This window comes from Alligator mississippiensis, chromosome 13 (assembly GCF_030867095.1).
Source record: "Alligator mississippiensis isolate rAllMis1 chromosome 13, rAllMis1, whole genome shotgun sequence".
Classification (NCBI taxonomy): Eukaryota; Metazoa; Chordata; order Crocodylia; family Alligatoridae; genus Alligator; species Alligator mississippiensis.
In genome coordinates, this window is record NC_081836.1 from 54,494,758 (window position 1) to 54,518,837 (window position 24,080).

General features: G+C 54.6%; 2 protein-coding genes across 3 annotated transcripts; one reads left to right on the forward strand and one right to left on the reverse strand.

Annotated features, from left to right (window-relative positions):
• The first annotated feature begins 4,049 nt into the window (after positions 1-4,049).
• Positions 4,050-9,022, forward strand: MED9 (mediator complex subunit 9). The gene is made up of 2 exons (XM_059716975.1): positions 4,050-4,240; positions 8,295-9,022. The coding sequence occupies exons 1-2, from the start codon at positions 4,065-4,067 to the stop codon at positions 8,509-8,511; spliced, it is 393 nt and encodes a 130-aa protein (XP_059572958.1). The 5' UTR covers positions 4,050-4,064; the 3' UTR covers positions 8,512-9,022.
• Positions 9,023-11,299: 2,277 nt separating this feature from the next.
• On the reverse strand, positions 11,300-14,429 carry RASD1 (ras related dexamethasone induced 1). Of its 2 annotated transcripts, XM_019494802.2 has the most exons (3): positions 14,069-14,429; positions 12,591-13,183; positions 11,300-11,897 (listed from the first exon to the last, which is right to left on the reverse strand). In XM_019494802.2, exons 1-2 carry the CDS (start codon positions 14,352-14,354, stop codon positions 12,633-12,635), a joined length of 837 nt encoding a protein of 278 aa, XP_019350347.1. In that variant the 5' UTR covers positions 14,355-14,429; the 3' UTR covers positions 11,300-11,897; positions 12,591-12,632. The 2 variants fall into 2 exon arrangements, with proteins under 2 accessions (XP_019350347.1, XP_006272761.1); XM_006272699.4 differs by lacking the exon at positions 11,300-11,897 and having other exon boundaries at positions 12,002-13,183.
• Between the last annotated feature and the right edge of the window lie 9,651 nt (positions 14,430-24,080).

Below are 24,080 nucleotides of genomic sequence, written 5' to 3' on the forward strand. Positions count from 1 at the left end.
GTCCCGCTGCCTCCTTGGAGAAAAACCTGCTATGCAGTTCCCAGCACACCTGTGGGCTGCACAGTCCTTAACATGCATGCTCCAGGGGTCCCTGAATGCGACATGTGTCCTCCATGCCACAGCATGGGTGTCTTGGATGACTGGCTCTGTACTCACCCATGGGCAGAAATTGCTTGTGTGCCTAGCATGCTCTGAGTCCCCAGCATAGCACCTATGGCACACGTGGCAGAAGGGATTTGCATTGAAGTACAAGAGTTCGTGGATGCTCGTGTAACATGTTCTCATTGGAAGGATTTCAATTTGACAAGGAGAGCTGCTGTAGTGTTTTGGAAGGCTCTGGCTGGCCGGCCCCTGCTGTTTTCATGCCTGTTAAACATTAAACCAAAGTTATTTCTTTATGATCCTGGCTATGAAAGACCTCTGAAAGAGCGCGGAGCTTCTCGTGTTCTCCTGAGACCAAACCCTGGGGGGCTGGGGATACTCTACTCCCCCCTCCCCCATGCATTCTTGCAGCCGGCCATCCAAAAGCAGCTCTCTGAAGGACTGAGCTTCCAGGTCTATAAAGTGAGTTGTCAGCCTGGTTTATCACTGTGAACTGGGAAGTACCGGGTACATGAACCCGCTGAATTCTTGGGAAATGACTTCAGTGATGGATTACTCAGTTCCCTTTGACAACCTGGTCTCTGGACCCATTTCCCTCTCCTGGTTTAGAAGCTCTCTTTCTAGTCTGATCCAGGTGCCATGTAGACATACAAGGGGGAAAACATCACAGACTTGCAAAATGAAGAAGCATGAGATAGGAAGGGTCCAACTCCCGCAGGGGACTGTAAGACTTTAAAAGCTCTGTGAACTTTTACTTCTTTATTATCCCTGCCTTTTCATGGCTGCCCCTTAGGGAAACTGGGGACAGAAATACCAAAATACCATCAGGATAGTGGGTAAGACGGGTATTTCTAGTCCCATCAGAAGCTGGGGATATCAGAAACCACATGAAAATGCCTGCTGTAGGGGCATTACGAACTGTGAGTAACAGTCTCCAGAAACCCAAGCCTGTTCCATTCAAAGTCAGCAAGAGTTTTATCATGGACTTAAATGGAAGCAGGATCAGCCCCAGAATCCAGAAAAACGTCTGGAAGACGAACGCTGAGTAAATGAATGCCATATCTGCATTTTTTTAGGCTTAGGCCAGCACCACAGATGAATGATCTCTAAACATAGCCCAATAAGATAACAAACAGGATGATTCTGGGGCAGCGAGACAAGATAAAGTTCAACATGATGATGGGCATATAATAAAAGTCATCATGGCATTGATGTGGGCAGCCAAAGCAAGCCAGCGAGGGTAGGCAACGAAAGTGGGGCAAGCCACAAAAGGAATTGACTGATGATGAATTAAAAGACTAATGGCAAATCCAAAGACAAAGCAAGCTCTGAAACTAGGTCTCATTTGGAGGCGAGGGGGAGCAATTTATAATGGCACGACAGAAAGAGAAGTCATATTAATAATGTAAAAGGAAATAAAAGGGGTAATCATGGAGGAGGCTAAAGATAAGGATTATTTGGTCAGCTGGTCTTGGGGAAAATAGGTTAACTAACCCTTTGGCAGAGAAATTAGTTTGTTTGATGGTTATAAGATGTGAAGGATCAGGCAGCTTTGAGACATTTTAAAGTCTCGGGACTTGGAGGATGGCAAACAAAGTTATATGGAGAAAAACCGTGGCATCGTCAACTGCATGTCAATGCCATTAGCACAACCAGGGTGCAGTGACCTTCTGCAATCCACCCCGCTGCAATCTCTTGCCTGGGCTGAAGGCAGGGTAGAAATACATCTTAGGACTAACTAAATTTGAGACGCATGAGCTGCTATGAGCTGTTATAACTTTGCTAGCCAAGCCCTTTGCTAGTATTGTTGCTAGCTCCCGTTTTTTTTGTTGATGAACCAAAAGCATCTGCAAAGCTCTGGGCGGAGGGATGCAGGAGCCCACATGCCAAGTTTAGTCCCCAAACTGTCTTGTGCTTAGGCAGGTTGTGTGAGCTGCTGACCTGCTGTCCGACCCGGAGCTGGAGAGACCACTGAAGGCAGCTAAAATAGCAGTTTAGCCCCTATGGTCCTTTCAACCTCCCATCGAACTGGCTGCTCAGTGAAGCCTAGCCCTGGAGATGCTTTGTGGTCCATGTCCCATATCCGATCTTTCCCCTGAGACATCCAGCCCCACCGTTCATGGCACATTGTAGCCAGACAAAACTTCTGCCAGCTGATGGTTCATCCAGGAAGGGGCCCAGAGGGCACAAGTCAACCGCAGTAGGGACAGGAGTGAATGTCAAGGCCTTACAGAGGTCTGAGCTGAGACCTATGGAGTAGCTGGTGTTACCCCCCTGTAGGGAAGTCAGTGGGACTCAAGACCAAGACCAGCCAGTGAGACCAAACGGCTGCATCTCTCTGAGCTCGGCACAGGGAGACCCCACAGCACGGAGACCTCCACGTCTGCACAGGGTTTCTGAGATGAGTCCTAAAGGAGAAAGCGCAGAGGGTAATTCAAACTGCACAAATAGATCAAAAGCCCTGTGCTCCTTAATTAAATTGGGGGGTTGTGTATGTGCACATCATCAAATGCTCCATTGATTGTCTGACTATGCGTTTATCAAAACTGAGCTATCAACTTTCTTAATATAGCTTCTTTGCCATTAGCTACAGGGCTCAGGAAAACAAGCACTAGATTCAAAGCACTGCAGTACCCAGGACAACACGCCCAGATGCCACCCTCTGAAATTCAGCGTGGCCCTTTGAAATACCCCGAAATGAGGTCACCAAACTACTTCTCAAATGCAAGGAAACAGATATAGCCATCGTTTGTTTTCCAGCCAGCATCAAAAGTCCCTTAGTTTAGCCGCTTGATTTAAAAAATGCAAAGGAGCACTGGGATTGTGTTGGTGAAAGGAGCCTAGCATGGCCAAACTCTTGCTGGATGAGTGCCTAAACACCTGAGAACATCCGGGTCTCGAGGCCGCCCCGCCCCGTCCCATCCCATCCCGCAAAGCCCTTAAGCCACCTCGGTGGACTCAAGGTGCCTCTTGGAAAATGCCAGCTCTCAGCTTTCACTTGGTTTTTTGTCTCTGGAAAAATAACAGAGCAATTCTTCTGTTGCAAAGAACTCAGACTATTTCTGGCACTTGGGATTCCTATTTGAAATGTCTGGGTTTATCTTGTGAACCACTTGCAGGTTGTCGATGCCTCTCCCACCCAAAGTTTAAAACCATCTCCCTGGCTGTGGCAGTCTGGGCTGCGGGAGTCGCTCGACTTCAGGCTCGCTCTCATCTACCAGATCCCTGCTAAACTCTTCATTTGACCCTCTCTTCTTTGGATGATTTTGATGTCCAGCCAATCAAGGCAGCCTTTGTTCTGCAATCCTGCAGCTTGTTAGCTGTTCCTGGGCAGGGAGCTCCTATTTCACAGCTGTGCCCATCGTTTTAAACCCATTCCAGTGAAGTGACATGTTTTTGCTTGACTCTTGAACTGAACAGCACAGCCCTGGGGCCCTAGAAAAATGAGTAAAGCTTCTGTGGACGTTGCGCAACCCCCCTGCAAGGATGGCGCACCCCCAGTTGAGAGCCAGAGAGCTGCTCTGGCGGAGCACTGGGCTCACACGAGCTCAGGGGTCCGACAAAGCCCCGCTCCCTGCCCAGACATGGATGGGCACTGCTGGGGTGCAGCCCCCATTCCCAGGCCCAGGCCCCCGCTCCCGCAGCAGCTTGGCTGGGCGCCTCCTGCAGAGCTGCCCGCGCGGCTGCACCGAGCCCGGGGGGAGGGGGGGGCTCTGCAATGCAGTGCGCTGCACGGCGCCCCCGCGATGCAAAGATGCGTGCACTGCACGGCTGCGCCAAGCCCTGGGGGCTCTGCAGGGCGAGGACGCATTTGCAGCAAGGCGCGCCGAGGCCCTGCAGTGCAGTGTAGTGCAGTGCCGTGCCGCGCAGAGCTGCGCCCGCCCCCGGCTGACGCGCAATAGCGGGGCCGGCGCACACACGTGCATTGGCGGCGCCGCGCGGGGCGGGGAGGGGGGGCCGCCATGGCGAGCGGGGCGGCCGCGCGGCCCGCGGAGGAGCCCCCGGCCCCGGCGCCGCCGCCCGCCGAGCCCCCGCCTGAGCAGAAGCCCGCGCTGCCGCTCCCGGCCCCGGCGCCGCCGCCGCCCCCGGGCCGCGAGGAGTTCTCCTTCCTGCCGCTCGTGCACGGCGTCATCAAGTGGTAATCGCCCTCCCGCCGGGCACGGGGGGGGGCTCCCCCGCCAGATGTGCACCCCTCCCGCTCTGCATTGGGGCACCCGGGCCAGCTGTGCACCCCTCCCGCTGTGCACCAGGGCACCCTTCCAGCTGTGCACCCCTCCCGCTGTGCACCCCTCCCGCTGTGCACCCCTCCCGCTGTGCACCAGGGCACCCTTCCAGCTGTGCACCCCTCCCGCTGTGCACCCCTCCCGCTGTGCACCAGGGCACCCTTCCAGCTGTGCACCCCTCCCGCTGTGCACCCCTCCCGCTGTGCACCAGGGCATCCTTCCAGCTGTGCACCCCTCCCGCTGTGCACCAGGGCACCCTTCCAGCTGTGCACCCCTCCCGCTGTGCACCCCTCCCGCTGTGCACCAGGGCACCCTTCCAGCTGTGCACCCCTCCCGCTGTGCACCAGGGCACCCTTCCAGCTGTGCACCCCTCCCGCTGTGCACCCCTCCCGCTGTGCACCAGGGCACCCTTCCAGCTGTGCACCCCTCCCGCTGTGCACCCCTCCCGCTGTGCACCAGGGCACCCTTCCAGCTGTGCACCCCTCCCGCTGTGCACCAGGGCACCCTTCCAGCTGTGCACCCCTCCCGCTGTGCACCCCTCCCACTGTGCACCAGGGCACCCTTCCAGCTGTGCACCCCTCCCGCTGTGCACCAGGGCACCCTTCCAGCTGTGCACCCTTCCAGCTGTGCACCCCTTCCGCTGTGCACTGGGGCTCCAGTCCTCATCCCTCCCCTAGAGTGACCCCGGGGATCACCCCAGTGCCCCTTTCCAGCAGGATGTGTTCGGGGCGGGCAGGGGGCACCGTGCCACCCCAGGTCACAGCCCTGGCTCGGCTGGGCACCTCCCTCCGGTGAAGAGACAGCTCGGCCCCCCTTGATATCCCAGCCTTCGTGGCCTGGAGAGCGGGCTGGCCTCTGTGGCCGTCCAGTGGGGTGGCCTGCTACGACCTCCAGTCCTCCAGGGCCAGCACTGGCTCCCAGTAGCTTTCCAGGCACGATTCAAGATGCTGGTTTGGACCAACACAGCCTGGGCCCGACGTAGCAAAGGGGCCGCGGTCTCCCTTGCACCCCAGCGTGGTCTCCGAGGTCAGCCAAGAGCAACCTCCTGGCACCGTGGGGGCTGAGCTCTGCATCTCCTCCCCTCCGGGCCTGCCCAAGCCCGAGCCCGAGCCGGGGCATCTGGTGGAAATGATGCGGGACCATTTTTAATGGGGCAGCTGTTAGCAGGAAAGGGTTGAATCTTGGGGCAAATACAGCTTATTCTGTTACTTGTCTGAATGTTTTCATAAGCTGCCTTGTCTGTTGGTGTAAGCCCTCCTGAGCCGTTCCCTGCGATGGTGGTATATAAATGAAGTGGTTCCAAGGGATCCCTTCACCCTCCAAGGTGCAGAGAGATCACTAGTGATCTCCTTAATATCCCTGCCTGGAGATCACTCAGGATTTCCCTTGCTCTCCCTCCTGGCCTACCCTCCCTTGCACGGGGACCTGGAGGACTTGGCTGCCCGCAGAGGCGATCTGATCCAGTCCATCCGCGTGTCCCGATGGCTCCAGGCTCCAGGGTCTGTGCCCCAAGCCTCAGCTCACAGCTTGGCTGGTACACGGCCCGTGAAGCCGTATCTGGAGGCTCCCTGGCTGACCTGTGTTCGTCGAGGGGGGCCGTCCAGGCCATTCTCCGTGGCTCTGTGAAGGGGCCATTGTCCCATCTCACAGGTGACGTAGAACAAGGAAATTGCAGGGCCGAATGGGAGGTGGACTCATTCCTGGAAAGGTGAGCGAGGTATATTCCTGATGCATTCATTTCCCCAGGTCTTTTTGCCCCATTAGCCAGAAGAGATGGCTAATGGGGCAAACCTTGATCTCATCGGGTCCCGGTCCAGATTTTCAGGGAAAGCATGTGGCAAGCTGGCAGATCCCCCACCTGACTCATGCCGAGAAACAGGCCTGGTTTCATCACAATTGGGTGCTTAGGTCAGGCCTGTTCTCTGGCTGAACCAGGCCTGATCACTGCACCCGTTGTCCTCGGCCGCGTTCCTTTGCATTTACGTTGCCTGCAATTGTTCCAGTGGAGAGCAGGCTCCAGAAAGCACAGACAGTCCCAGCTCAGGAATGCGTCCCTGGGGCCCGGGCTGGTACAGACGGACGAGGACGGGGTCATGGCTGGGGTCGGGCTCCCTTCTCTCGGACTCCAGAGCGGTGTATAGATGCAGGCTTTGGCCCCGAGGGTCCTTGTTACTCTTGGATGGTGGCTGGCCCTGGCATCCTCCTTGCAGTGCAGCCTGTGGGTGTTCACGCCTGGCTGGGCAGCCCTGGCACAGAAGTTGTGCATGTAGACACAGAGCAGGGAGTACCGAGGGCAGCATTGCCAGCTCTCGAACGCAGCCCCACTCAGGTGCTTTACACCGGTGTCAGCGGGGACCTGTGTACTCCCCATGCAATACATCATGGGCCTGATCTTCCCTTACGTGATCGCTTCTTCCCACCCTTCCTGCAGCACAAAGGAGCCCTAATATGGCCAGGTAGGGGGCTGGTGTGTAAAAGAGTCGCGCCCTCTTGGTTTCGTGCTGACGGGCAGCTTGGCCTCAGACACGTCGCACAGGTAGAGAGTCCCAGCCCCAAAGACTTTACAGTCTGAAGGCAGCACAGGGCAGAGCCTTACTTGCTCGCAGTCTGGACATTGTGGGACAAGGGTGCTCCAGGCTGGCTCTCGCAGAGCAGGGGACGCTGTTTGCCATCACGTGGCAAAGGACCGGAGACGGGCATGGGAGAAGGAATCAAATTAAGGGTCATCTTTGCCCTCCCTGCCCAGTTGGGAGCCATTTGGAGCCAGTCATGCTTTTGCAATGAGCCCGTTTGTCTGCTGGCAGCCGGGCTGAGACCCAGCAGCCTCATGACACCTCGGCAATCCAACAGCAGCCACTGCTGATGGGAAGTAAGTAGTGAGCTGATCTGCTGTTGCCAGGATAGCTCTTGGATAGTACTTCTAAGGCAGGAGTACCCATTTGCTCCCTCTGACTCAGCTGCAACAAAGAAACCAGCACCATCAGGGCCAAAATTTCACCCCAGGCTGCGTCATTGTCCCCTGAGTCCTCACCACCCCTGTGATGCTGAGTGGACTTTATTTTTAGAGCTTACTAGTGAATGGGTCCTGGCTTTCAAAGGCCCTTAAAATCCTTGCCGCACCTATTTAGCAACGGCTTTGTGTGGCTGTTGCTCCAATCCAGGTGAGACTTTTATTGGCACGAACAATGCCAGAGCAGACGCTAATGAGCAGTCGGCGCCGAGGCGGCTGCGGCGCGAAGCGGAGCAGGTGGAGGGGCTGCGCGTTTGGAGCAGGGCAGCGTCTCTTTCTGGGCCAAGCCCCTCCGGGGAAAGGGAGGGAGTCGTTTGTCAAGCCTTGCGTTTTTTTCTAGTGCTCTTTTTATGTTGAGTTCAAGGAGGGTATTTTTAGCCTGATGGCAGCATGTGGCCAATTGCCTCTCAGCTCCTGGTGATGCTCTTGCACTACGTTATCTGTATTTGGTGCAAACACCCCCCTCCTCCCCCACCCCAGGGGAGGTCGGAGCCCTGTGTTAGGTGCTGTGTGCCCACTAAATAGAGGTGAGGGGCAAAGGGCGCTAGCAGAGCTAGGCTGGCCTAGTTCCTCTACCTTGGGCCCTCTCAGTAGTTTTATCCCAGCTGGACAAAATGCACCAAAAGGAGTGAGCTGTGGGCATGGATCATAGGTGTCAGCCTGGAGGAGACCTCGTGTGATTAATCTTCGGAGTGCGTGTGCACATGCGTGTGTAACAAAACCCAGTCCAAGAGCAGGTCATTGCCTCCAGGAGTCCTTCACTTCATCCGCATTGTCCCAAACAAACAAAAATGTAATCGTTCACCGTGCCCATTTGATTGCTGTGGATGTGCCCCTCTTCCCAGGCTGCCTGGAGGGGTTGGACCCCACGACCAGGGGGCTTTAGTGGAGGGGGGTGTAGCCCCATGGGTCTCTGAGGTGAGACGTGAGCCGCGGTTCTCTCCTTCTCTCCCCCGCAGCATGGACAAGGACAGCCAGGATGTCCATCAGGTGCTGAACGAGCTGAAGACCAAATTCCAGGAGATGAGGAAGATGATCAGCACCATGCCCGGCATCGGCGTGAGCCCTGAGCAGCAGCAGCAGCAACTGCACAACCTGCGGGAGCAGGTCCGGACCAAGAACGAGCTGCTGCAGAAATACAAGAGCCTCTGTATGTTCGAGATCCCCAAGGAATAGAAGGGAAGCAACAGCTTCCCTGAGCCGGGACCTTCTCCCTGCTTCCCTGCTCTCCTGCCTCGTCGCTACCAAGTGGCGGCTGTTTGGGGACAGGGAGTCTGGAGAACATGCTGTACTGTAGCACGGTGGCAGCCATGGGTTTGCTTTGATCTGCCCTGGGACTGTGTGTATTGATACCCATCCCTGTTGTCTTTTTCCCCACTAATGCAGGCAGACAGAAAGCCTTGCGCTCCCCCCGCCCCTCTCGCTGCAGGAGTGAATGAGCTGGGGGTTATCTTTTCTGTGTCGAACAGCTTCCCCCGGGCACAGGGCGTGCGTGCTGCCACTTTGCTCAGCTCCGCCTCTGCCGAAGCAGTCGAATGCTGAGCGGAGCATCACGAGCCCCCGGCACCTGGGACAAGATCATTCCTCATGTGCGGATGCAGTGGGGGCCTCTTGGGAGAGAGGGGCTACTTCTGTAGAGAATGTTTTGTCCCCATACGGATCCCAGTAAAGATTCCTACGCTCTGAATGGCTTTTGCCTGGTTACTGAGTGGGCGAGGGCAAAATGTGGGCATGACTTTGAAAGGCTGGGAAAGCTGTCCAGTCCGGCACATCTTCGTGGTGCTTTTCTGAGCGGGAGGGCAGAGGTACCCGATTCAGGCTGGATCCAGCCTATGGAGCCACTTCATCCAGCCTGTGCAGCTCCTGGGGGGTTGGAATTTGAGGTGGCGCAAAGGGGGATGGACCCTCCTGCCGAACTCCCAGCTATGGAGCCTGGATGTGTGTGAGCAGTGGTGGGATGGGGAGCTGAGCAGCATCGCAGGGCAGTTGCTTTGTGCCGGACTGGAGTCTGCTCCCTGCTCCTGCTGTCAGCCCAGAGCAGGCTGCAAGGGAGCGCGCTGCGGGGCCAAGAGCAGAGTCCAACCCAGCTCTGAGGCGAGGGCTTCCCGGTGTCCTTGGATGGAGATGGGTTCCCAGATCACTCCCCTGGGTCTCTGGCTGCTCTCGGGACTCTTGCTCCCTGCTGTGTTAAATCAGCTCAGAGGCAAGGCACTTTGAGTAAGGTGGGAAGGGGAGGGGGGCCTGCCATTCAGCACTACAGCCAGGCCAAATTCATCCCTAGGACGATATCCACCCAGCGGAGTTGGCTGTAGGAGAGTGCAGCTGTTTGGTGCAACAGCCACTCTGGAGTGGGACTTTTTTGAAGTCCCTTCAGCTGGTGAGGAAGGGCTTGAAGGATCAGTGCTTGGGTCCCAAGTGTGGAAACAGCCATGGGAGCGCCCCCCCCAACCTGAGCTTTGCTCTGCACTACCAAAGTGTCACTCGGGTCAGCACAGCTGCTTGTGCCTGCTGGAGAAGAGCCAGGCCTGGACCACCACAGGGCAGGGACCAGTTTGCACAGCACCTGTCTACCTCCCTCATCCTGGGCTTCTCACTGTGCTCAGTGGCAAACTGCCCCATATCAACCCTGTGTACTAAAGCAGGAGGGAAGTGGCTTGAGAGTGAAACCTCCAGGAAGGGCAGAGACCGGGGGCATGTGCAAAAGGGGTTTGGGTCATCAATGCAGAGACACCACACGGATCAGTCCTATGCCCTCGGTTCCCTCCTATTATGTGGCCCAGTCTGGGTGGGTCTAATCCTGAGTACCTTGGCTTCAGTGCAGTGACACCAGGGGCGAGAATCCATCCTGGAGGGTGTCCATGAATGTTACAGAGGGCAGAATACAGCCCTTTGCATGAGCTGGGGGCTGAGCATTGCATTGCATGAAGGCAAAAATAGAGCTTGGGGAGCTGAGCTGAGCTGTGGCTCCGAGTTTCCTATCGGTCACCGCACACCGCTTTCTTGAGAAATGGAGCTAAAGGCCCTTTGCTGGTGTGACGAGGTGCAGGGCATTGGTTCTGATGGATGAATAAAAGCACTACAGCGTTTTGTACTCGCACGGTTCCCAGCGAGGGGTGTAGCATGCTGGCTGGGCCCCAGTCCAGGCGGTGGGTTTGATTTTCAAGGAACACCAAACTGCAGGGAAACGGGGAGCAGCTCGGTGAAGACAGGCCAGGATCTTTCTCTGGGAACAGCAGCGAGAGCAGGGACATGGTGCTGGGCTACTTCAAATAACCCTTAGTCTAGAAACCATTCTGCAGCCTGCGTATAATAAAATGGCCATTGCTTGGGGAAGCCGGCAAGGTGGAGAAACCTCTCTCGTCTCAGTGAAACACAGCGCTAGAACAGGCAAGGCAAAGGGAAGACTGGCAATGACGGGCAGGATATTTCTGCCAACTCTCCCAAGATCAATACATTCCTCATCTGTTTCTCATGAATGAAACTCGCTCTATTTTTCACTAGGCATTCCAGCGATGCCCCGGCACTGACTGACGGGATGGAAAAAGCAAATATAATACCAAAGACGTTTTGCCCTGGGGGGATTGCAACGCAAAGTGACTCCATCGACTTGGCATCTAGTTGGTGTCCAAATGAAAAACGGGTTATTTCACACGATGCCTCAATTTCCCAATTATTATTGTGGCCTCAAAAGCAAACTTCTTTTTATTTTCAAGTGATGCGTCTGCTCCCCGTTGCTGGAGGGGGAGGGAGGGGAACTAACTAAACATACAGCCTGGTTTCTAGGGAATTGAGACCAGCGGCCACTCCTGGGTGCAACGTCTCTGAAACCTGGCGTCAAATCCAGAGTCAACAATATATAAAAAAAGAATGAGTTTCCTCCCCTCCCTTTTCCCATTCGCTTCCAGGAATCTCAAGCCGTACCTGTAAGGCTAATCAGTAAAAAAACCAGTCTCTCTGACACAAATGAAATGATTGGAAGTAGTTTCCTTTTTTTATTCCACGCTGCAAAGCAGGGGGAGGGAATTGCATGCCTGATCTGAACAGGAGATTTTTAGTGCAAAGCTAGTCACCGTTCAGCTGCGTATGCAAGGGAGACAAACCAGGATGATAGGGGAGTCATCGACTTAGTCGTGAAAATGGGTCGTTTCTGTCATTTTGCCCCCAACCAGCGGGTTATTTGTGACCACGGACATAGAATCCTTAATGTCAGTTTTCTGACTGCCCGACAGAGGTCACTCTGCCTGGTTCAGTGCCAGAGCAAAAAGTTTCAGCCGCTGTTCGGTTGAGCCGGGCTGTTCACCTGTCCCCGTCATGCTTCGGCTGTCTCGGCGGAGATCTCTTCGGCTACTTTCGACAACAGGCATCTTTGTCCTGGGGCAGAAGCGTGTTCTGATAGGGGCGGGCATCTTAAAGTCGCTTATGCTTTGGATCACTTGGTCAGCACGGGATTTTTTCATACCCCCCCATAGGGGAAAGCAGTGGGCTTCCAGGATGTTAAGAAACGCAAGTGAGGAAGCAGAGACAGAGGCAGGGCAGAATTTCAGTTTAAAAAGCTTTTTATTCTGTAGAAAAAATAAAACACTGAGTGTCACTCACTGTAAAAACACTTGGATAAGATTTTGTTCATGTCCAGGACAAACAGATACCATACATAAAGTGCTATATCTTTTATATATAAAAAACAAATGCTTTTTTTTTTTCCTTTTTTTTTTTTTTTTTGCAAATCAGACAAGACAAATGTAAACAAAAGTCCATTTGTGACCCCCTGCCCCCGCCACCCTGCCCTCTGCTCGGGTGAGAGCGGACAGCGGGGGGACCTGCCAGATGTCTGCAGGAACGCAGGGGTGGATTCTGCACACAGAAATGCACACAGCCACACAGCACAGTCCCTGGGAAGTGTTCCACGTAGGCTGGATTTTCAAGTCCTTTCCACCCCCTTCTCCCCAGGTCTCTTCCTTAGAGCGAAGGCAAGGCATTGCCCGGTGCCGGGCAACTCAGGAAGATGCGCTGGAGACGGCGTCTTTCCATTTCCCAGCCCATCACATCACGCTGCTCTCCATAATCCTCCTCAGCCTCTCCCCCGTTGCGGAAGAGGCTCCAGCAGCAGCCCCCCCAACCCCACTGAAATAAAAAAATGTGGGAGGGAGCAGATGAAAATCGTCCCTTAGGGGAAGGAGACAGAGGTTCCCTGCCCCACCCTGGGGCAGATGCCACTTTGCCTCCCAGTTTATTATGAAACAAAGCTATTCACCCACCCCCCATTTCTTGGATCTGGGGGGAAGCCGGGAAAAGGGCTCCTAGCTGATGACACAGCGATCCTTGTCCTTGGCCTGTGCACCCCCGATGGCCTTCTCCCGGATGTACATGAGGTCGCTGTGCACGCTGGGCCGGCGGGCAAAGGGGGCCACGATGCCGTAGGCTTCCCCGTCGCTGCCCCCTGCCCCTTCTTTTAGCAGCTTTTTGCCCTTGAGAGTCTTCTTGTGTAGCATGTCGCAGTACTGCACCGAGACCTTGCGGTGCAGGTCAGGGCTCATCTCGCTGGGCAGCTTGGCCATGGCAAAGAGGGCCTGGAACATCTGGTCCAGGCTGCTGTTCTTCTTGGCCGAGATCTCGAAGTAAGCACATTTCTTGGGGTCTTCGCCCACCAGCTGCTCGATCTCGCGGGGCTCCACCTCCCGGTAGAAGTCGCGGTCCCCCTTGTTGCCACAGATGACCAGGGGCACGTCCACATTCTCCTTGGTCTTGTTCTTCAGGCACGACTTGGTCTCCAGGATCTGCTGCTTCAGGCGCTGCACCTCCTCGAAGGAGTCCCGGTTGTCCAGGCTGAACACCAGGATGAACACGTCTCCTGTGGGACAGAGGGGGCAAAAGAGGATGGAGCGTTAGACTTATGCAGGGAGGGAGGGTAGCACTGTCACCCAGTCCCAATGCCCACCTGCCTGGCACTTTGGCTCCTAGGATTTTGCTCCTCATATTGCAAACTAGATCCTGATCCTGATCCTGATCCTTCTGGCTGGTTCTAGAGTAAAGGAGCCCCTGCGGGCTTGGCTGCTGCCTGCTGAGCACTGCAAAGCCTGCACACGTGCATGCCCACCTGCCTCCCTTGGCTTTGGGCTCCTGTGCCAACCCCCCCACCCAGCTCTGCATGCCCGATCTGGTGCATCAGCACATGCACAAAGCTGCACCCCTTAGACCTGCCACTTTCCTGGAGTCTCTTGCAAGCCAGCTCAGGGCTGCAAGTTTCTTGCAAAGCCAGTGAGGAGCTGGCAAACAAACTCGGGGCCGTGACTTCCCCTCTGGATCCTTTGTGCGCCGGAGTTTGCCAGAGACCTCAGGGCTATACCTTCTTCCCCTCCCGGTCCCTTGCAAACCCAGCGAGGAGTTTGCAGGTGACCTCAGGACTGCGACTTCCCACCCCAGTCTCTTGCAAGCGAAGCCAGGAGTTTGCCAGAGACCTCATCAGGGCTGCGATTCCCCTTCTGGATCCCTTGCAAACCGGGCAGGAGTTTACAAGTGACCTGAGGGCTGTGATTTCCCCTCTGGGTCCCTTGCAAACTAAGCCAGGAGTTTACAGGTGACCTCAGGCTGCGGCTTCCTGCTTGGGTCCCGTGCAAGCCGAGCTAGGAGTCTGTCAGGGCTGCGATTCCCGCTCTGGGTCCCCTTGCAAAGCGGGCGAGCAGTCTCGCAGGGGCCCGAGGGCTCTGATCCCCTCCGCAGAGGGCTGAGGCCGTACCTGTGAGGATGGAGAGGCGGCGCATGGCCGGGAAGGGGTGGTTGCCCGACGTGTCCAGGATGTCGAGCTGGTAGACCTCGCCGCGGATGCTGTAGAACTTGCGGTGGAAGTCCTCGATGGTGGGCGTGTACTGCTCCTCGAAGCGGCCCGTCAGGAAGCGGGACACGATGGCCGTCTTGCCCACCTTGGACGAGCCCAGCACCACCATGCGGTAGCAGTTCTTGGCCGGGATGTTCAGCTCGGGCTCTCCGGGGCACAGCTTCTTGATCATGGTGGCCAGGCGCATGGAGGGGCCGGGGCTGGGCTGGGCCGGGCCGGGTTGGGCTGCGAGGAGCGGAGCGACAGGAGCGGACTGGGCTGCGGAGCGCCGCGCCCGGCTTATATGGAGCCGGCAGCGCCGCCCCCAGCGCCGTCACGGCGGGGCCGGGCCGCGTCCTGCGCGGGGGGAGCGCGGCTGCTGCCGGGGCCGCTCCCGCCCCGCTCCCGCCCCGCGCCCCTCGCACCTGCCCCGGCTGAACCGCCCGCCCCGCCGCCCGGGCAGCCTTTCCCGGGGGCGCCCCGGCGGGCAAACCCGCGCCGCTGGGCACAATGCGAACCAGCGGAGCCCAGAGCCTCCCGGCGGCCCCGGCCCCGGCCCCGGCCCCGCCGCGCGTGGGGCTGCTCCCCACGGCCGCCCCGGGCAGGCGACAAACCAAGGGCGAGCTCTGGCTTGGAGATAGATATATATATATAAGGAAGAGTTTCTGTAGAAAAGAAAGAGTTTCTATATATATATATATATATATATATATATATATATAGACACTCTTTTCTACAGAAACTCTTCCATATATATATATAAAAGATAGTGTATATAGTGTGTAAAAGATAGTGTATATATAAAAGACTGTGTTTTTACAGTGAGCATATATAGAGAGAGAAAGAGAGAGCGAGAAAGACTCTTTCTTTTATATAGAAACTTTTCCTTTATATAATATATATATATAAGACAGAGCTAGCCCTGGGTTTGTCCCGTGCCCGCAGGGTGGCCGTGGAGTTTAAATATATATATAAACTTTTTATTTTATATAGAAACTCTTCCATAGAGAGAGAGAGAAAGTTTCATGCGTCTTGATTTCTTCGTGTTTGCGATATGGTACACACTAGCTACACACACACACACACACACACAAAGAGCTACGTTTTTCATATCCCTGATAGATAGATAGATAGATAGATAGATGAGGAACATCTGTCTATGGATGGAACAGGATCTTTCCTCGCGGACGTGCGGGCGCCGCTGGACGCACAGACGCGGGGTCGCTGCGGAAGATGAAGCGCTGTCTGATCCCGGGCCGGGCCGGGCCGGGGTCTCGGGGGTCCGGGGGACGCTCGTGTCTCGGTCCCAGGGGCCGGGGGCACGAGCCGCCCGCTGTCTCGGGTCTGCCCCGTCCCGGTGGGGTGAGCCCCCCGGGGGGAAATCAAAACGACCGACAGACGTAGAAACGAGAGAACCGAGATTTTTTTCCCCCCAGCCCCGCAGCGCCCCCAAATCAGGCGAGGTGGCAGCACTGCAATGCGGGGGTCGCGCTGGGGAGCCGCGGGGCACCGGCGACCTCATTCCCAAGCAAACCCAATGGCTGGATCCCAGTATGCGAGGACTGGATCCCAGTATGCGAGGACTGGATCCCAGTGCAAGCAGGCAGCCCCGGGCGGGAGCGGCGAGCCCGGGTCTGTCCACTAGGGGGCAGCAAAGGGCGCGGCTGGGCCGGCGCCGGGCAGGGGTGCGGGGCCCGCGGCGCAGCGGCCGCGTCCCCCCGCGCAGGTGACTGTGGCTCCTGCTGATACTTCCCTGGGGCAGCTGGTCCCCCGAGGTATATAAGAGGCACATCAGGGCCTGGGGGTGCATCTGTTGGCCAAGGCAGCCGGGGCAAGACGAGGAATAAGAGTCACAAACTGCTAGAAGATGGCTTTAGCAAAAACTTCTTTAGGGTTGGGGTGTCCCGGCTCTGGAGCAGACTCCCCTGCAGAGGCGGTGCAAGCGCCTGCTCTGGAAATCTTCAAACAACCTTGCTGGGGTCATCTGGTCCCCCAGTCCTTCCTGCCCAAGCGCGGGGGGCTGGACCGGATGATCCTGTGAGGTCCGTCCCAGCCCCTAATACCTATGAATCTATAAAGTCATGTAAGAGCCCCCAAGACACTTGCCAGAGAGCCAGCAGCTCCCTTCGCTGCCACGTGCTGCATCTGGAGCCCAGGTGCTGTCCCTGGCAGCGAGGAGCGGACAAGCTGCACGCCAGAGCCCTGGGCTAGGCACAGCTGGGGAAGTGAATGGGATCTCCAGGCCGGGGGCGGCGAGTGTCCTGCCTGACACACAGCTACATCGCACTTGCAGGGCTCAGGAAGCCGGACTGAGTCAGATCCTCGTGCAAAGGGGCAATGGGGCAGCAGCCGTCCTGCGGAGGAGGCCTGTTGTTTAATGCAGGCAAGTCTCACTGTTACAAGTCATGCTGCTTATGGCAGGTAGCTTAGGTGCCAGCACCATCCAGACACCCAGTCCCAGGCCCCCGGAGCTTGCAGTCGGCACAAGATGGGCACACGGTAGAGGAGTGGGATCGAACATGCTTGCACACAGACCTGGCTGGATCAGGCCGCAGTGAGGAATCATTGCCTTTGTGGAACTGGAGCATCATGCGAATCATGTCAGCGTGGTGGGGGCCGTGAACACCCTGATGGAGAAGGTCTCGCTTCGGGGTCATCGCTTTGAATTGGGGGATGCCCCTTTCTTGGACCAAAGAGACGGAGGCACAAGCCGTGCTGATGTCTAAGTACTCTCCCATTCAGGATGGAGATGAGAGGGGGTAATCAAAATCCCACGTGGTTTTCAGTCTAGGTCAGATCCCAGATGGCAATCCTTTCCTTTCAGAGGTGACCCCAAATCATAGAAATCTCACCCAAACCACTGGGAGACTGACTCTGTTGGGATGGTGGGAGTTTCATAAGCAAGTGGGGAACATTGAGGACATCAGCCCTCTCAGCTACCCCTACCCTGGCTTCCAACTCACACATCCATCTCGTCACCCACAGGCCCATCTGAACACCAGCCATCATCGCCATTATGAAATGCGGCCACCTCTGGGGTGGAACACAGCAACTGTCTAAACAGCACACGGCACCATATGCCAGTGAAGCTGCAAAAGGGATTTTAGGCAGAGAGACTTTCATTCTCCAAATGGCAACACTTTGCATCTTTACTGATCTATGAATAAAAGTGACAAGAGGTTTATTAGTGGATTATAAAGCACCAGAGTACCAAGCCCCAAAATAACGCAGCCCATTTCACTGAGGCTGTTAACAGAGAACAGCGAAGGAGACAGGCAAATCGAACGTCTCAATCAGAGTTTATTGTTGCCCTCAATCAGAGTTTGATATCAGCAGGCAGGTGTAAAAATAGCCTGTTCAGAGCTTCGTTGCAGGTTAGCTCATTTCAGTAAATGGAAAACCCATTTGCTTCCTCCGAGCAGCTGGTCGGTGACAGGAGACGCTGTGTGCCGCGCACCAGGGACACACGCTGAATCAGCAAAACCCCCGCAGAGAAACCTCCCTGCCCGGCTTGGAAGGTGCTGGTTGGAACTGGACTGATCTCGAGCTTTCTGTTTGGGTGCAAGTCGGAGGCAGGGAGGAGTTGTGGCTGGCAGAGGTGCCCCGCTCGGTGATCATCGGGCAGAAATGCCTTCTTTATTCACATACACTCACTTTTCCCTCTGAAAAGTAGCAATCAAAAATGGGGGTGGGGGTGGAGTATGTCTTTAATGACTGAACTGATTCCAAACAGTTTGGTTAAAAAAAGTTTTCCTTCTTCAAAGAAGGCACCTGTCTTATCTGGGGGCACGTGGCCCGTGAATAAATCCAATAGCTGAGGGTGCTTCGGTGGTTTCTTCTGACCAAGCCTTGTCAGGACCATTCGGGGGCATGGGGCTCTTCAAGGTGGAGCCCCCCATTCCTAGTCACTCCCTGCCCTCATCAGAGAAGTGCCAAGTGTGTTGGGTTTTGGAGGGCCATGTGGTTTTCAGGTCTCTGTTTTCCCATCTTGGGCTGATTGTACCCCATGGTGGTGGATTTTGGGTCAACACTCATAGAAAGTCTCGGGGTATATGTGGTGAGCGGGGCATGGCAATGAGAATGAACTCCATCCCAGTCCAGGGGAGTAAAAGGCCATGTCACATCCCTTCTGCTTGTGGATATAACCCATCACAGATTCAGTCCTAGGTCTGCAGGTCAGGTGGGAGCGCTCGGATCAACCGGTCTGACCTCTCCCATCGCATAAACCAAAGAATCTGATCCAGTGATTTCTACATCAGTCTCACAACCTGTGACTGAAGGAGGGGGTCAATTGTTAAGCCCCCCAGCCCTGATTTAAGGACTTTGCATGATGGAAGCACGGTTTCACTACAGAGTTGTTCTGGTGGTTAATAATTCTCGCTGTTGTTAAAAATGGGCACCTTCTTTCTAGTCCAAGGTGCTTAATGGTTGAGGCATCACAGCTACTGCATTTGCCCAAATGGCAACCAGCCTTATACCCAGTCAACAGCATTGTGCCTCTGAGTCCGGTGGCAGTAGGGTCGTGCCTTGATTCATTCATGCCAGTGCTTTTGGATACCTTGAGCATGAGACACACAAGTAAGACTGTGTATTTGAAATCAAATGCAGCATTTCCATTACCATGAAAACAGTCACTCGATGATGGTTTATAAGTCTACTGAGGTAAGTACTTTCCGCGAAAGCTCACAAATATCCCGGTTACAGAACATGCAGCTCCCAGGAGCCTAACTTGGATGAACTGTGCAAATGAAAAATTAGTTCAAAATACAGCTCACAGCAATAGCAATCCCTGCAAAAATACAGAAGCAAGATGTACCAGAAACCATTCACAGATGCATATGTTACGCATTTGATCCCAAAAATAGGAAATCTTGGGGAATAATGAGAAAAGAATGATCCTAGTAGAGCATGGTTTGGATTTCCTGCACTTTTCATGTTGCTGTGGTAGCGGAAAGACGTCACGACTGGTGGTAGCTAAATTCTCTGGCTAGATTTAAGTTCTCTGGATAGGAACATTGCCAAAGCAATGAGCAAATTGGTGATCTGCACCCGCTGCAAAATTGCTCGCTCTTTCATGTGCGTTCTGGGCTGTGTGCCGTGTTCAGAGATGCGGCAGGTGTCAGGCAGGATGGACAAGAAGGCAACGTCTATCAGCTGGTAATGCAAAGCTGGGAAAGGCACTTGTGTCTGCCATCGACTGCTTCCATTGTGTCTGATCCAAGTGGGAGTGAAAAGCAGAAAGTCCCCTGCAAGAGACCCTCTAAACCGTACAGATCAAATCCTGTGGGACTGAGCACCTGCTGCTTTGACTGAAGTCACTGGAAGCTGCAAGATCTCAGCTGGGAAGGGAGCCCGGGAGTGCTGGCTGCTGCCCTAGCCCTGGCAAACTCGAATGTAGGGGCAAGCAGTCAAGCAGGTCACCAAGAGCAGCTGTGGAGTCTCCATCACTAGAAGTTTTGAAGTGCAAAATCATGGTCCCGCTATCTGGTTAAGGACATCATCATCATCATCATTATCATCATCTTCGTATTCTTTCCACAGTAGCAGTAACACACCATCAAAGTAGATATCACGAGGGCCCTGGAAAATTATCTATTTTATTCCTTGGTCCTCAGCCATAACTCCTTCCTTCCTAAAAATAATAGTGATAATAATTAGGGGAAGTCTAACGAAGCTGGATCCTGCTGCTGTTGCCCTTGCAGGACTTCCCTCTCATGTCCACATGTGAAGCCAAAATTCTGCCTTCTCTTACGTACAGTTCCTAGCAGCTTCAGAGCCGCCCAGACATAGATGAAGACAGGACTTGGCATGAAGTCAGCACTGCATGACCGGCACGTTTCTAGGAGAGGGGTTAACACAGAAAAGGAGAGGAGCTGGTTGGGAAAGAGAAGGTTTAGCTGGAGTTCAGCAGCTCAGTCCAGTAGGGAAAAGCATCTGATTAACTCAAGCTGCAGGTCCAGGGCTCCTATTAATTCCGTACATTATTAGTTTGTCTCATTTTATTAAATCCTCTTTGAAACTTTGCAGCTGAGGCACATAATTTGCAGCACATCATCCTTCCCGGGTGTGCTGCAATACAGAGCCCTCATATTCTCTCAGCAGAGATTGTTTTTGTGTGTGGTCGTTTCCCTTGCAATGGTTTCGTGTGTCTTGATTTCTTCATGTTTGGGACATGGTACAAACTAGCTTTAAAACCCAAGATCTTTCTGGCTCCCCAGCTGTCTAGAGCCATCAAGGGTAGGACATCAACAACCCTCTTGGAAACATCATAGGATCATAGGAAAGTAGGGCTGGAAGGGACCTCAGGAGGTCATCTGGTTCAATCATCAAAGCAGGGCATCATCCATATCCAGGGCATCATCCAGACCCTGTTAATGTTGGTAAAAATCTTTCAGTTGGTTGTGAACTGCATCTATACTGGGACTTGGTCTCTGGGCCTTCTGCCTATATTCTCAAGATATTGCCTTTTTTTCTCCTTGGGATTTATTGTGCACCAGGTTCCAGGGCCGTTGGAAATAAGAGCAGAGGCTGAAGTTGGTTTTCCACTTTGGTCTGTATGGAGCCTTCGAGACAAGACGTCTCAGCATCACTGCTCCATGCCTACGTGAAGAGTGCTGCAAACACCTGCAAGTCCCAGCGCTTTGTGAGCTCTGAGAGATGAGACTCTTGGCTTCCATTACGAAATATTTCTAGCTCTTGCGGTTGGAGAGAAAAGCTTAAAAACATGACCCCAGCTCAGCGCAAAGCCTCAAAAGCCAGCACATAGATAAAATGACCCGAGGTTTATTTATTATCTTTGGGTCTTGTGATCTGAGGGGGTTGACTCGCTATTGTGGACCGGTTGGTGCTGGCTGTGCGGTGGAGTGGAGTGACTCCAAGTGCAGCCCTTCTAACCCAAAGGAGGCTTCAGTGCCCAACAAGCAGGGGCAGGTGCTGGGAGGTAACTGCAATGGCAAGGCTTTGGGTCAGCATCCAAGCCCTGCTGGGTGTCTCCCCTCAGGTCAGCCTGAAGGTCGTTGGTGGGACAGCGCGCAACGCTGACATCTGCATCGGGAGATGACGCCCTTCCGACGTGGCCCAAGCTGTCTGGGTAGCAATGGGCCATCCGCCGAGCAGGAGCATTTCAAACTGGCAGCTCCAGCCTGAGAGGCACTTCTTGCTTCTCATCTGAACGGGCTGTGCATTGCCTCCTGGCTTGCCTGGACCTGCTAGGATGCTGGTGCTGAAGTGAACAGCAGTACTGATGTATTCAATGCATCTATATGACATGATTGCCTGTGATAGGGGACTGGATGCAACCTATGTTCCCATGAAGCACTACAAACTTAGTTCACATCCCAACATGTCTAACTTAACCCCCCCGTCTTTCTCAAGGCTGATAAATTGAGTTCCAGGCCATGTGTGGGTCTCCAGGAGAGGCCTTAGGAACCAAGGCCCTGTCCACAATGCAGGAAATGGAGTAGGGGGATGAGGACAATTTCCACCATCCAGCTGCTGCGCTGCGTACCTGCGGGCTGCATTTCAGCAATGACAGAGGCACCTTTTGCAAAGGGCATTGGGATGAGCGGCACTCAAGTCTCGCTATTTCACATTAATATTATGGTAGCACCAACAAGTCAATGAGAGTTGGGCCCTACAAACACACAGTAAGGGAACAGCTTGTTCATTGAGCCACTTGATAGCTAGAAATGCAGGCTGGACAGTGGAACGGGGCCGTGGCCAGGCTTTGAGACCCTCTGCCTGGAAGTGTGGAGAGCTGCCATCCCTCCTCTCTGCCGATCCCAGCGAGCAGCGAAGGGTTGAGGTGGATGGGAGGGGTCCGCTTGGCACTGACAACACGCAACCCAGAGCAAACACTAAACCAAATTCAAAGCAAGATCGTTATCGTTAACAAACACATTAAAAACGCATCAAAGGACCTGAACTGCTGTATCTACACACGGGAGCACAGGCAAGTCACGTGTGCGCCAATCAATAGCTCCGTGCTTTTAATTTCCTTAACGAGGCAAGTAAACACACGGTTATTAACCGAGCCCATACTTACACGTTGAGGTTCGCAGTGTCTGGACAACAGCAGCCCCACGAAGAAAATTGCTCAGTGATGTTGTTAAATGCTGGTGGCATCGGCTGCTGGGCCTGGCTGGGAAACACGGCAAGATCTCCCACCCCAGGGCTGGGTGACGTGATGCAGGAGTTGGGAGGAGGGTGGGAATGAAGGGAGAGGAGGCCGAGAGGGACTCTCGAATTGAGGGCGGTTTAAAAGCATGGGCCTCTACCATCATTATCGGTCCTCCAGAAAAGGGTGGCAAGAAGAGAGAGATGCTCAGATCATGAGCTATGGTATATGGGCAAGGAGGTGTGAGGGTCTCCATGTAAGATGCCAGATCTTTCCCTGTTGGCCCAGTCATCCTTCTAGCTGCAAAGGGACAGCTGCCTGCGTAGATCACTACTATCCCCGTCACCCCCTGCCTACCGAAGCTTTGCCCGGAGAAGAAACATGACCCAGGTGCACTTTGAGCAAAGACTTTCCATCCGGTCAAGCTGGATACGTGCAGAGTGGCTTGCCATCCTTGGCTTGCTGGCTCTGGTCCACAGAGAAGGCTGGGACCTGGAGGGGACTCCAGTGAGCACAGTGGGGCCCAGGAGCCGGTTGTGGTGGCACATCTTGGTGGGGAAGACTCTCACGTGCCATGTGCTGGCATTAAAGCTGGAAGCAAAAATGACCTGGTTGTATAGCAAATAGATACCAGAAGCAACAGAACTTGGTTTGGTTTGTGCAAAACTCATCTAGCTGCCAGGGCCTTTCTATCTTCTTGGTTACCAGTGATGCACTGGGTGAAACCAGTCCGTCTGCTCATCACCCGCATTGGCGGCTAGGACACTGGCGATACAGGACAGGTTGTTTAGAAACAGCGTTCTCTATTGTGCTGCCGTGATTAGAAGAATGGCTTGGTGTTCGTCTGCCGGCAGGGACGGGAGCATTAACATGTACCGGAGTTGTACCCAGCAAGGCAGCTGAGCACCGACACCTGTTTGCTTTGAAAGAACGGCAGCCTACCTGGGATTAGGGGGGAAATGTCACCTGTAACCAGAGACAGCTGAACAAAGTGGAGGCCTCAAATATAGGGCATGGGGAACAGGGAGCCAGCTCACCCCAGCTGCCAAGTCAGTGCAGGATTCAAGTGGGTTCACGTGGAAATTTCAGCTGCTACCGGCAGACCATCTCAGAGACGGGGGCCATCAGAGGGGAGCGGAGCCTATCAGGGCACCGCACCTCGATGAAGGGAAGGGGGTGCATGGCCCGGGCTCTCCGGAGAATATAGTACAGGAGAGCTGGAAGGATTAGAGGGCAGGAGGCACGTCACTGGTCTGCCTCATTGCGTTCGCATCCGACACTTGCTTGGAAATCGCTTGGATCCAAGATTTAGACGCAGGTTATAGCTGGGGGTCACACTCTGAAGGTGCCAGGGCTTGGGGGTCAAGGTCAGGGTTAAGTTAGAGCCATGGATTGAGGTGAGGGGCCAGGGGGCTTCAGTCCTAGCCAAGGGAGGAACTTCGTTCGAGATGGTAGGGTTGAGACTGGATCAGGGTGAGGGCTTGGGGTTCAATATGATGGGCGAGGGGGTTTCAGGGTCAGACATTGGGTCAAAGTCATCATTTGGATTTGATGCATGAAGGTCTCTTGGCTTCTGGGGGTTTTCAGCCCCCCAAACCCTACAGATCAGAACCAGAACGCGGACACCGTGGCAGAGAAACGTCACCGTAGGACTGATGTCTGACCTGCGAGCCCATCTTCAAACTGCTTCCCCCACCGGTCAGAAGGGTCCAGACTAGAGGTGCTGGTCTCGGCCCCTCTCTGCTGTACGTTGGCTGCTCATTTCCACCTACACCATTCTAGCTTGTTGGCTCATCCCTGGGCTCTTCTAACCTGGTG